General features: G+C 42.5%; 1 protein-coding gene across 1 annotated transcript in view; it reads right to left on the bottom strand.

Annotated features, from left to right (window-relative positions):
• Positions 1 to 1,743: 1,743 nt before the first annotated feature.
• Positions 1,744 to 13,169, bottom strand: part of SS18L1 (SS18L1 subunit of BAF chromatin remodeling complex) — a 111,045-nt gene continuing 99,619 nt past the window's right edge. The window contains exon 11 of the mRNA XM_053693093.1: positions 1,744 to 2,116. Coding sequence (XP_053549068.1) covers positions 2,090 to 2,116 — 27 coding nt within the window. The 3' untranslated portion in view covers positions 1,744 to 2,089. The remainder of the gene's footprint in view (positions 2,117 to 13,169) is intronic.

The following is a 13,169-nucleotide window of genomic DNA, read 5'->3' as shown; positions in this document are numbered from 1 at the left end:
TTGGCGGGTGTGGGGTGTTAGAAAAAAAAGGCAGTGAAAAGTGCCTTAACATTCTGGTCTACGGGAACTGTGTTTTCCCAGTAAATATAAATATATATATATAACAATCCTAGAAATAAATCCGCCGTCCTCCTGGGTCAAGGGCCTGGGTGCAAGCATGAAAATATATTTATGTGTTAATATGTGCATATACACATATTAACACATAAATATATATATGTATATATTCATATACATATATATTTACAATTTGCTTCCATCGCTGCACGACTTATCCCCTTCACTGCGCTTTGGTTCTGTGCTGTGTATGACAACATCAGAACGAGGCTCCCATTCAAGACTATGGAAGTGCTCTTTAGTAAGCGCAATGCTTCCGAGCAATGCCGACATAAGCTTTTGTATGCATTGCTATCAACTTGTAATACCAGCGCAAATTAGCGATATTTAGTGCTCCACTTGTAATTTGGCCCTAAGTTTTGTGGTTGTATTTATTAATGTCTTCACCAAAAAGAATTTAAAATAAAAATAAAGGTTGCATGATCTATTGTATTATATACAAAAAATATACCGTATATGAGATTGATCATGTTTTATGCAGAATTGTTTTATCACTTAGATTTTGTCAACTCATATTTTCACTTTTAACTGTTTCCCAAAGCTCACTTTATCATTTAAGGGGAAACATAGACAATTTCCAACCAAAATTTTTAATGAGTAGTTTTAATATTTTTCTGCACTACCGAATGGAAATTTTTCATTAAAAAATTAAGTTTCATATTGGACACTTTTAATGCTTAAAGGGGTCTTAAGGAGCAATAAACTGCTCTAATGTGCTAAAGCTTGCCGTTATTGCACTACAGCTTGAAAAGAACTATCTGACAATGGTGTTAAATACAAAGTTAAAGGGACTTTGTAGTGAAAAAAAAGCATGCGCTAATTTGTGAAAGCGTGTAATTTTTTCTGTAGTTGCAATGAAACTCCTGGAAAGAGTTAAACACACAACTGCAAACACTGCAAGCAGAACACAGCTAGTGACACAGCTAGAGACTGGTCCTCAACTGCCACTGCCAATTGACTTCAAACTGACTCACCGCTCAGATCAGCAGTCCTTTTGCAGATCATGATCAGGGCTATACCTATGTGTTAAACCCCAATGCAAGTAGTGTGGAAAATATATGATGTAACAATTTAGCAATTTCTGTACTAAAAGGTCTCTTTAAAGTATGATCTGGATTGGCTGGTCTGGAATTGAACACGGCTGCTGGGCCAATCAGGGACGGCATTTGTATGTAACTGCCAATCAACAATTGTGGTCAGCGCAGAATCAGCAAATAATTGCCAATCAAAAACTGACTTTAACTATGTAGTTAACCTTTTTACAAGGGTTACACACAAAGTTGTGTTCCTGCAATAATAAAACATTCTCACACTAGAGCTTTTATAATTGCTCTTTTATGACCCTTTAAAACAAAATGTACCTGATTGCAGCACTAACTGGTGTCATATTAACAGTAAGCGTGTCAAGTGCTTGAAGCACCAATCATTAGAGCACATGTAAGCATGACTGCTATACATTCTCTAATGCATTTTGCAAGTGTTGATTTGCTCGCCCTGCACTTACCTAGCCATTCTCCATGACATTTTATATTACGACAACTATTTGCTAAATGAATACAATATCACAGAAGAGCTCAGCATCTGCCTTCATAGATTCTGCCAGAGAGATATTTTATGATTTTTTTTTTATGTTGTGGTCAAAACTGCTGTGCTTCTGCGGAGTTGGACTATCTATAATCTGCCACATTAAAACATCACAAATGGCAATGAAAAGAACTGTAGGGGCACAATGTATCAGTCTATGGGCTCCCCAAAACCAGGTACTCTTCCTGACAACTGCTTGAATGTTGCACGAGCAGCACCACACATATACAACCAGTCCTATTCAAGGTTTAAATTGTGATCATTCTTGTGTGGTTTCTCCCTCTTCTTCCTCGGTCCAGGGACAGGACAGACATAAGAAACAAACACAGTCCTGCAAGCCTTGCCCAGGGCACTGCTATGGAAGAATTCAGATGGTCACGTTGCTGAATTACTGCTGGTAGTTTCCATACTGGCCCTGGAAGAAAAATAAAGGTAGGATAACATATTCAGGATGCAAGTAAATCAGTTATAAGATTATAATATATATATAATGAAATCAGTATACCAAGAGCAGTGGATATATAGGTTGCTAAGAATACCTTCTCAATAGACAGGGTGCAATTTAAAATCAGAACTATTTCTTATTAGCAATTTATTGCATAAAGAAGAGAACTGAAAGCCCTGAAAGCAAGTGTTCTAATGATATATTTAATAAATATATCACACAATATTATATGTTGTAGTTAACCCTTTAAATGGATACTAAACCCAATTTTTTTTTCATGATTCAGATAGAGAATGCAGTATTAAGCAACTTTCTAATTTACTTCTATTATCATTTTTTTTGTTCTCTTGCAATCTTTATTTAAAAAGCAGGACTGTAAAGCTTAGGAGCCGACCCATTTTAGGTTCAGCACCCTAGATAGCGCTTGTTTATTGGTGGCTACATTTAGCCACCAATAAGCAAGCATAACCCAGGTTCTGAACCACAAATTTGCTGGTTCCTATATATAAGTGCATTGAAGCCCTTTGCAGTTAAGTAGATGAAAACATGTAAAAGCATATTTATGCAATATTCATATTTAATAAAGTGTTTTATTGTGTATTTACTGTAAATATTTCACATTCCAATGTTCTGCACATAAGGGAATATGTTCAAAGTATTAATAAATAGATATTCCTATATATCTGTATATATCTATATCTATATGTAATCATGTATAGATATACATATATATACAGTATATATATATATATATATATATACTTATATATATATATATATATATATATATATATATATATATATATATATATATATATATATATACTGTATATATAGATATACAGTTGTTATCAAAAGTTTGCATACCCTTGGAAAATTGGTAATATATTTACTATTTTTAAAGAAAAACATGAGTGAGCAGGTAAAACACATCTTTTTTATTTCTTATGGGATTCATCTTCAACTGTAGGTCATAACAGATTGGCACAATCATAAAACAAAACATGGCAACAAATAAAAAAATGAAATTACCCCTGTTCAAAAGTCTGCATACCCCTAGTTCCTAATACTGTGTATTGCATATTGCTACATTTAGCCACCAACCAGCAAGCGCTATCCAGGGTCTGAACCAAAAATAAGCCGGCTTCCAAGCTTAGATTTCTGTTTTATCAAAAAAAGATAGCAAGAGAATGAATAATACATAATAGGAGTACATTAGAAAGGTGCTTAAAAACAGAATTTATGTTTACCTGATAAATTACTTTCTCCAACGGTGTGTCCGGTCCACGGCGTCATCCTTACTTGTGGGATATTCTCTTCCCCAACAGGAAATGGCAAAGAGCCCAGCAAAGCTGGTCACATGATCCCTCCTAGGCTCCGCCTACCCCAGTCATTCGACCGACGTTAAGGAGGAATATTTGCATAGGAGAAACCATATGGTACCGTGGTGACTGTAGTTAAAGAAAATAAATTATCAGACCTGATTAAAAAAACCAGGGCGGGCCGTGGACCGGACACACCGTTGGAGAAAGTAATTTATCAGGTAAACATAAATTCTGTTTTCTCCAACATAGGTGTGTCCGGTCCACGGCGTCATCCTTACTTGTGGGAACCAATACCAAAGCTTTAGGACACGGATGAAGGGAGGGAGCAAATCAGGTCACCTAAATGGAAGGCACCACGGCTTGCAAAACCTTTCTCCCAAAAATAGCCTCAGAAGAAGCAAAAGTATCAAACTTGTAAAATTTGGTAAAAGTGTGCAGTGAAGACCAAGTCGCTGCCCTACATATCTGATCAACAGAAGCCTCGTTCTTGAAGGCCCATGTGGAAGCCACAGCCCTAGTGGAATGAGCTGTGATTCTTTCGGGAGGCTGCCGTCCGGCAGTCTCGTAAGCCAATCTGATGATGCTTTTAATCCAAAAAGAGAGAGAGGTAGAAGTTGCTTTTTGACCTCTCCTTTTACCGGAATAAACAACAAACAAGGAAGATGTTTGTCTAAAATCCTTTGTAGCATCTAAATAGAATTTTAGAGCGCGAACAACATCCAAATTGTGCAACAAACGTTCCTTCTTTGAAACTGGTTTCGGACACAGAGAAGGTACGATAATCTCCTGGTTAATGTTTTTGTTAGAAACAACTTTTGGAAGAAAACCAGGTTTAGTACGTAAAACCACCTTATCTGCATGGAACACCAGATAAGGAGGAGAACACTGCAGAGCAGATAATTCTGAAACTCTTCTAGCAGAAGAAATTGCAACTAAAAACAAAACTTTCCAAGATAATAACTTAATATCAACGGAATGCAAGGGTTCAAACGGAACCCCCTGAAGAACTGAAAGAACTAAATTGAGACTCCAAGGAGGAGTCAAAGGTTTGTAAACAGGCTTAATTCTAACCAGATCCTGAACAAAGGCTTGAACATCTGGCACAGCGGCCAGCTTTTTGTGAAGTAACACAGACAAGGCAGAAATCTGTCCCTTCAGGGAACTTGCAGATAATCCTTTTTCCAATCCTTCTTGAAGGAAGGATAGAATCCTAGGAATCTTAACCTTGTCCCAAGGGAATCCTTTAGATTCACACCAACAGATATATTTTTTCCAAATTTTGTGGTAAATCTTTCTAGTTACAGGCTTTCTGGCCTGAACAAGAGTATCGATAACAGAATCTGAGAATCCTCGCTTCGATAAGATCAAGCGTTCAATCTCCAAGCAGTCAGCTGGAGTGAAACCAGATTCGGATGTTCGAACGGACCCTGAACAAGAAGGTCTCGTCTCAAAGGTAGCTTCCAAGGAGGAGCCGATGACATATTTACCAGATCTGCGTACCAAGTCCTGCGTGGCCACGCAGGAGCTATCAAGATCACCGACGCCCTCTCCTGATTGATCCTGGCTACCAGCCTGGGGATGAGAGGAAACGGCGGGAACACATAAGCTAGTTTGAAGGTCCAAGGTGCTACTAGTGCATCCACTAGAGCCGCCTTGGGATCCCTGGATCTGGACCCGTAGCAAGGAACTTTGAAGTTCTGACGAGAGGCCATCAGATCCATGTCTGGAATGCCCCACAGCTGAGTGACTTGGGCAAAGATTTCCGGATGGAGTTCCCACTCCCCCGGATGCAATGTCTGACGACTCAGAAAATCCGCTTCCCAATTTTCCACTCCTGGGATGTGGATAGCAGACAGGTGGCAGGAGTGAGACTCCGCCCATAGAATGATTTTGGTCACTTCTTCCATCGCCAGGGAACTCCTTGTTCCCCCCTGATGGTTGATGTACGCAACAGTTGTCATGTTGTCTGATTGAAACCGTATGAACTTGGCCCTCGCTAGCTGAGGCCAAGCCTTGAGAGCATTGAATATCGCTCTCAGTTCCAGAATATTTATCGGTAGAAGAGATTCTTCCCGAGACCAAAGACCCTGAGCTTTCAGGGATCCCCAGACCGCGCCCCAGCCCATCAGACTGGCGTCGGTCGTGACAATGACCCACTCTGGTCTGCGGAATGTCATCCCTCGTGACAGGTTGTCCAGGGACAGCCACCAACGGAGTGAGTCTCTGGTCCTCTGATTTACTTGTATCTTCGGAGACAAGTCTGTATAGTCCCCATTCCACTGACTGAGCATGCACAGTTGTAATGGTCTTAGATGAATGCGTGCAAAAGGAACTATGTCCATTGCCGCTACCATCAACCCGATCACTTCCATGCACTGAGCTATGGAAGGAAGAGGAACGGAATGGAGTATCCGACAAGAGTCTAGAAGTTTTGTTTTTCTGGCCTCTGTCAGAAAAATCCTCATTTCTAAGGAGTCTATTATTGTTCCCAAGAAGGGAACCCTTGTTGACGGAGATAGAGAACTCTTTTCCACGTTCACTTTCCATCCGTGAGATCTGAGAAAGGCCAGGACAATGTCCGTGTGAGCCTTTGCTTGAGGAAGGGACGACGCTTGAATCAAAATGTCGTCCAAGTAAGGTACTACAGCAATGCCCCTTGGTCTTAGCACAGCTAGAAGGGACCCTAGTACCTTTGTGAAAATCCTTGGAGCAGTGGCTAATCCGAAAGGAAGCGCCACGAACTGGTAATGTTTGTCCAGGAATGCGAACCTCAGGAACCGATGATGTTCCTTGTGGATAGGAATATGTAGATACGCATCCTTTAAATCCACCGTGGTCATGAATTGACCTTCCTGGATGGAAGGAAGAATAGTTCGAATGGTTTCCATCTTGAACGATGGAACCTTGAGAAACTTGTTTAAGATCTTGAGATCTAAGATTGGTCTGAACGTTCCCTCTTTTTTGGGAACTATAAACAGATTGGAGTAGAACCCCATCCCTTGTTCTCTTAATGGAACGGGATGAATCACTCCCATTTTTAACAGGTCTTCTACACAATGTAAGAATGCCTGTCTTTTTATGTGGTCTGAAGACAACTGAGACCTGTGGAACCTCCCCCTTGGGGGAAGTCCCTTGAATTCCAGAAGATAACCTTGGGAGACTATTTCTAGCGCCCAAGGATCCAGAACATCTCTTGCCCAAGCCTGAGCGAAGAGAGAGAGTCTGCCCCCCACCAGATCCGGTCCCGGATCGGGGGCCAACATTTCATGCTGTCTTGGTAGCAGTGGCAGGTTTCTTGGCCTGCTTTCCCTTGTTCCAGCCTTGCATTGGTCTCCAAGCTGGCTTGGCTTGAGAAGTATTACCCTCTTGCTTAGAGGACGTAGCACTTTGGGCTGGTCCATTTCTACGAAAGGGACGAAAATTAGGTTTATTTTTTGCCTTGAAAGGCCGATCCTGAGGAAGGGCGTGGCCCTTACCCCCAGTGATATCCGAGATAATCTCTTTCAAGTCAGGGCCAAACAGCGTTTTCCCCTTGAAAGGAATGTTAAGTAGCTTGTTCTTGGAAGACGCATCAGCCGACCAAGATTTCAACCAAAGCGCTCTGCGTGCCACAATAGCAAACCCAGAATTCTTAGCCGCTAACCTAGCCAATTGCAAAGTGGCGTCTAGGGTGAAAGAATTAGCCAATTTGAGAGCATTGATTCTGTCCCTAATCTCCTGCGGCTGTAGCGACAGGGACAATGCATGAAATTGGTTGTAGAAGGTAACCCTGCTGAACAAACATCTTTTTAAGCAAACCTTCTAATTTTTTATCCATAGGATCTTTGAAAGCACAACTATCCTCTATGGGTATAGTGGTGCGTTTGTTTAAAGTGGAAACCGCTCCCTCGACCTAACACTAAAAAACTCTAAGCCATCTCCGTGGAGATGTTGCCTGTACAACGGCAAAGAGAATGACTGGGGTAGGCGGAGCCTAGGAGGGATCATGTGACCAGCTTTGCTGGGCTCTTTGCCATTTCCTGTTGGGGAAGAGAATATCCCACAAGTAAGGATGACGCCGTGGACCGGACACACCTATGTTGGAGAAATTGCATGCTCTTTTTGAATCGTGAGAGAAAAAAATTGGGTTTAATATCCCTTTAAGAAGCAAATCTGGCTGTGGACAAGACCATCAGCAGAACATTTTTAAGAAATATAATAAAAATTAGACCAAGGAGTAATGTGATATTTAAAGTCAGAACACATTATTTCTGGTACCTGAAATAAAATAAAAACTAAACTTATTCTATTGGAAGAGTAAAGAACATACAGAAATCTGTGATTTTACAAAACTTGTAAATAAATCCATATCTATAACATGTTGGGGAATATATAAACAATCTTTGGAGAACATTAGGAGCGCCAAAGAAAATTTACATCTTCAAACGAAAACAAAATTTATGCTTACCAGATAAATTCCTTTCTTTCCTGGCAGGGAGAGTCCACAACTTCATTCCTTACTGTTGGGAAATACAACACCTGGCCACCAGGAGAAGGCAAAGACACCCCAGCAAAAGGCTTAAATATCACTCCCACTTCTCCAATCACCCCAGTCATTCGGCAGAGGGAACAAGGAAAAGTAGGAGAAACATCAGGGTATAAAGGTGCCAGAGGATAAATAAAAGGAAGCCACTTCATTCCTTACTGCTGGGAAAACAATACCCAAGCTCCAGAGGACACTGAAGGAATAACGGGAGGGGAACAGGAAAAGGGCGGACCCTAATCTGAGTACACCACAGCCTGAAAACCTTTCTCCCAAAAGCTGCTTCAGCTGAAGCAAACACATCAAATTAGTAAATTTAGAAAAGTATGTAAGGAGGAACACATAGCCGCCTTACAAATCTGATACATAGAGGCTTCATCTTAAAAGCCCAGGAAGAAGCTACTGCTCTAGTGGAATGACCCGTGACCCTCTCAGGAGGCTGCTGTCCCGCTTACTCATAAGCCATATGGATGACACTCCTTAACCAAAAGGACAAGGAAGACGTAGTGGCCTTCTGACCCTTGCGTCTACCCGCTTAAATGACAAACAAAGATGAAGATTGTCTGAACTCCTTAGTGGCCTGAAGGTAAAACTTCAGGGCATGAACCACATCCAGATTGTGAAGCAAACATTCCTTCGCTGAAGAAGGATTGAGACACAAAGAAGGAACAACAATCTCTTGATTGATTTTACGATCTGACACCACCTTAGGAAGAAACCCTACCTAGTGCATAAAACCGCCTTATCGGCATGGAACACAAGGTAAGGGGGGTCACACTGTAAAGACGAAATCTCAGAGACTCTGCGAGCAGTGGCAATTGCTAACAGAAACAAAACCTTCCAAGATAACAGTTTAATGTCAACAACATGCATAGGCTCAAACGGAGCCTGCTGCAAAACACGCAAAACAAGATTGATGCTCCAAGGAGGAGCCACAGGTCTAAACACAGGTCTGATCCTAGTCAGAGCCTTAACAAAGGACTGCACATCCGGAAGCTCAGCTATACCGACAGGGCTGATATCCGTTCTTTCAGAGAACTGGCCGATAGAGCCTTCTCCAAACCATCCTGGAGAAAGGATAAAATTCTGGCAACCCTTACTTTATGCCAAGAAAGGCCACGCTCCTCACCAGTGTAGGTAAGAATGCCATACCTTATGGTAGATGCAACGAGTAACCAGCTTACAAGCTTGAATCAAAGTGTCTATTACACGCTCAGAGAATCCTCTCCTGGCTAGGACTAATCGTTCAATCTCCACGCAGTCAGCCTTAGAGAATCTAGATTTTGATGTAGGAAGGGACCCTGTATCAACAGGTCCCTGCGACAAGGTAACCTCGACGGAGGAGAAGAGGACATTCTCATCAGATCCGCTAACCAGGTCCTTCGCGGCCAGGATCGAGCAATTAGAATTACAGATGCTTGCTCCTGCTTAATACGGCCACCATACGAGGGAGAAGAGGCAATGGAGGAAAGAGATATGAGTCTGAACCTCTATGGAACCACTAGAGCGTCTATCAACTCTGTTTGACGATCCCTCGATCTCGACCCGTACCTGGGTAGTTTGGCTTTGAGACGAGAGGCCATGAGATCTATCTCCAGCATCCCCCATCTGCTGCAAATCTTTGCAAACACCTCGGGGAATGGGACCATTCCCCTGGGTGAAAGGATTGTCTGTTGAGGAAGTCTGCTTCCCAGTTGTCCACACCCGGAATGTGGATCGCTTACAGCATACAATTGTGGGCTTCTGCCCATTCTAAGATTTGGGAAACCTCCCTCATCGATATGGAACTCCTCGTTCCTCCTTGATGGTTGATGTAGGCGACCGTAGTTATATTGTATGATTGGAATCTGATAAACCGGGACACACTGAGCTGGGGCCAAGCCTTCAGCGCATTGAAAATAGCCTGCAGTTCCAAAATATTGATTGGAAGAGTGGACTCCTCCTGTGCCTTCCTGACACCCCAGACTGCTCCCCAGCCCGAAAGGCTGGCGACCGTAGTCACAATCTTCCAAGACAGTCTCAAGAAGCATGTGCCTCAAAACAGGTGATCTTGACAAAGCCACCAAGAGAGCAAATCTCTCGACAGGCTGTCCAATACGATCTGTTGGGACAGGTCCGAATGATCGCTGTTCCATTGTCTCAGCATGCATAGTTGTAAAGGTTTGAGACGGAATCTGGCAAAAGGAATAATGGCCATACAAGACACCATTAGTCCAATCACCTCCTTGCATTGGGCCACCAAAGATTTTGAGGCAACCTGAAGGGCAAGGCAGGCAGATGTCAGCTTGCGACGTCTCTGATCTGTTAGAAAGATCCTCATGGATACCGAGTCTATAACCGTGCACAGGAAATTCACCCTGGTATTTGGAGTAAGAGAACTCTTTTCCAAGTTTATTTTCCATCCATGAGACAGAAGAAGACTCAAAACAAATTCTGAGTGATCTTTTGCCAGACAAAAAAAAGATGGCGCATGTACCAATATATCGTCCAGTTATGAAGCTACTGCAATTCCTTGGGATCTGGCTACAGCCATGAGAGCACCCAGAACCTTCCTAAATATTCTTGGTGCAGTAGCTAAGCCAAATGGAAGTGCTATGAACTGGAAGTGCTGATCCAGAAAAGCAAACATTAGGAACAGGAAATGGCCCTTGTGGATCAGAAAATGCAGGTATGCATCCTTCAGATCGATGGTAGTCATAAATTGTTCTTCCTGAACCAGGGGAAGGATCGATCTGATCGTCTCCATCTTGAAGGTGGGGACACAGAAATCTGTTTAGGCACTTCAAGTCCAGAATTGGATGTAAAGTTCCCTCCTTTTTAGGAACCACGAAGAGGTTTGACTAGAACCCCAGACCTCTTTCTGATGCAGGTACTGGGACTATTACTCCTAAGGAGGATAGATCCCTTACGCAATCTAAGAAGGCTGTCCTCTTCTCTGGTCTTGTCGACAGTCTGGAGAGGAGGAATCTGCCCCTGGGTGGATGAGATTTGAATCTCATCTTGGGTACCTCCAGTACCCAAGGGTCCTGAACGTCCTGAAACCAGGCATCTGAGAAAAACGACAGTCTGCCTGGCTTCTTAGTTTGCTTGGACTTATTCCAGGACTGAGCAGGTTTCCAGGTACTCTTGGGTTGCTCAGGCTTGGAGGTCTGTTCTTCTTATCTTGCGGAAGGAAAGCACCTTTCCCTCTGGTAACAGTAGAAATGATAGAGTTTAGACCTGGATCAAATAAAACCATCCCCTTGAAGGATAAGGAAAGGAGTCTGGATTTAGAAACCATATCCGCAGACCAAGATTTCAACCAGAAAGCCCTCCAAGCTAGGACGGCAAAACCTGAAGCCTTTGCTTTCAGGCATATGATCTGCATATTCACATCACAGATATAAGAGAAAGCTATTTTTAAGGCCTTAATCCTCTCCCGAATATCTTCGAGGGGATATTTCACCTCGATAAGTTCTGACAAAGAGTTACGCCAGTAGGTGGCGGCCCCAGCCACTGTAGCAACCACAGCTGCCGGTTGAAATAAAAATCCAGTATGGACTCCTTGCTCAGTGTGCTTAGAGGAATATGGCTACACCTCACTGACGGGGCCCAATAAAGGCCGAAATGATTGTCTGGGGTTGCTGTGTTCCTTGTTCAGAGAGGAATTGCCTGGTATTTTGGCGCTGGACTGACCGTAATAGGCGGGATCAGACTGATATACTACAGGAAAGTTCTACTCTGTGAAAAGCATTACTGGGCTAAAAGAAGTTGCACCCAGGTGGTAAATCGCCATGGAACAGGCTAACAATGGTATTGAGCTTGTTATTCATTCCTGTGAGTGCATTTCTCTCTGTGTGTAAAAATCCAGTATGTTGGAACATTCTTCTCAGGAAACTTTCCAACTTGCATGGTAAAGTCCGTTGGGAAAAGGCTCCCTCCAGCCGGAGTAATAGGCGTGCCGCGGGGTACTGCATGTGAAGCGGTTTGAGGGGATAGGGTAGGCATCTCCCGGACCACAGAATCCTGAGAGGTTGACGGCTCAGAGGGACTAATTATGCTAGGGGGGTTAGCAGATTTATTTTCCTTCTTAGACTTTAGAACGGTACCCAGGCAATTGGAACAAAATTGAGCAGGTGGACAAACCACGGCCTCCTCACAGTATAAACAGGCATTATTATTTAGAATACAAGGTGCTGAACCTTCTAACGTATTATCATAGTCCTCCATTGCTGGATATGCAATACCACAATAAGAAAAACGGATTTAAACAACAATATTTCTGGGACTAGTTTTATTAATAAAAAAGAAGCACCTTTATAACCCCAATGGCTGGGGCAGTCACCACCTCCTAGACCCAGACAGTTATAGAACACTCTCCGTAGGATTGTCAGAGTTCCTGCAGCAGGATCGCAAGGAAAATGAATAAGCCACACCCGTATTACGTGGTGCGCAAGAAGGGACCTCCACTGCTATGAGAAAAGCACACAAAGCTATTAGAAGCTGTTCAACTCACAAAAACAAAAGTGAAACCTGTCTTGTTCCATTGCCAAAAGTATGCAGTCTTTTTGAGCCCAAACCTTCACAAAGTCTATATAGAACAAAGCACTACATATATCCCCAAACTGTTCCAAAATACTATCTGATTAACTTAGATATTAACCCTTGATCCTATTGAGGTTATGAGGAGTCACACTGTGACCCTAATAATAAAGTCTCTACGCAATAATGAAATAAAGTGGACTTACCCTCCAGGATCTATGCTGTGAAACAGATACAGCCTCTCAAGTGTGACAGCCTTGCCATGGTGCTCTGATAGGGACCTGAGTGTAAAAAGGCAAGCAGTGTAACTCGTTAACACTGATTGCCCAGGAGCTGTTAGATAGACAGTCTGGATCGCTTCGCAGAAAATCTTTCCCTGCATCTCCAGACTCTAACATTCATCAATACTCTAACTAAGATTGATATTTAAGCCTTTGTCTTTGCCTCCTCCTGGTGGCCAGATGTTGTATTTCCCAACAGTAAGGAATGAAGTTGTGGACTCTCCATGCCTTAGTGAAAGAAAGGTGGCTTAAACATAATATGAATTTGCTGCTACAGGATTCAATAACCAAGCCATCTGAGAAATCATTTTTAAGTCTTGTAAAGAAATGGACCCTGGCATAAACCATTGGGTGTCTAAAGAAAAGCTCAACAA

This window comes from Bombina bombina, chromosome 1 (assembly GCF_027579735.1).
Source record: "Bombina bombina isolate aBomBom1 chromosome 1, aBomBom1.pri, whole genome shotgun sequence".
Classification (NCBI taxonomy): domain Eukaryota; kingdom Metazoa; phylum Chordata; class Amphibia; order Anura; family Bombinatoridae; genus Bombina; species Bombina bombina.
This window is presented reverse-complemented; position numbering and strand designations above follow the sequence as displayed.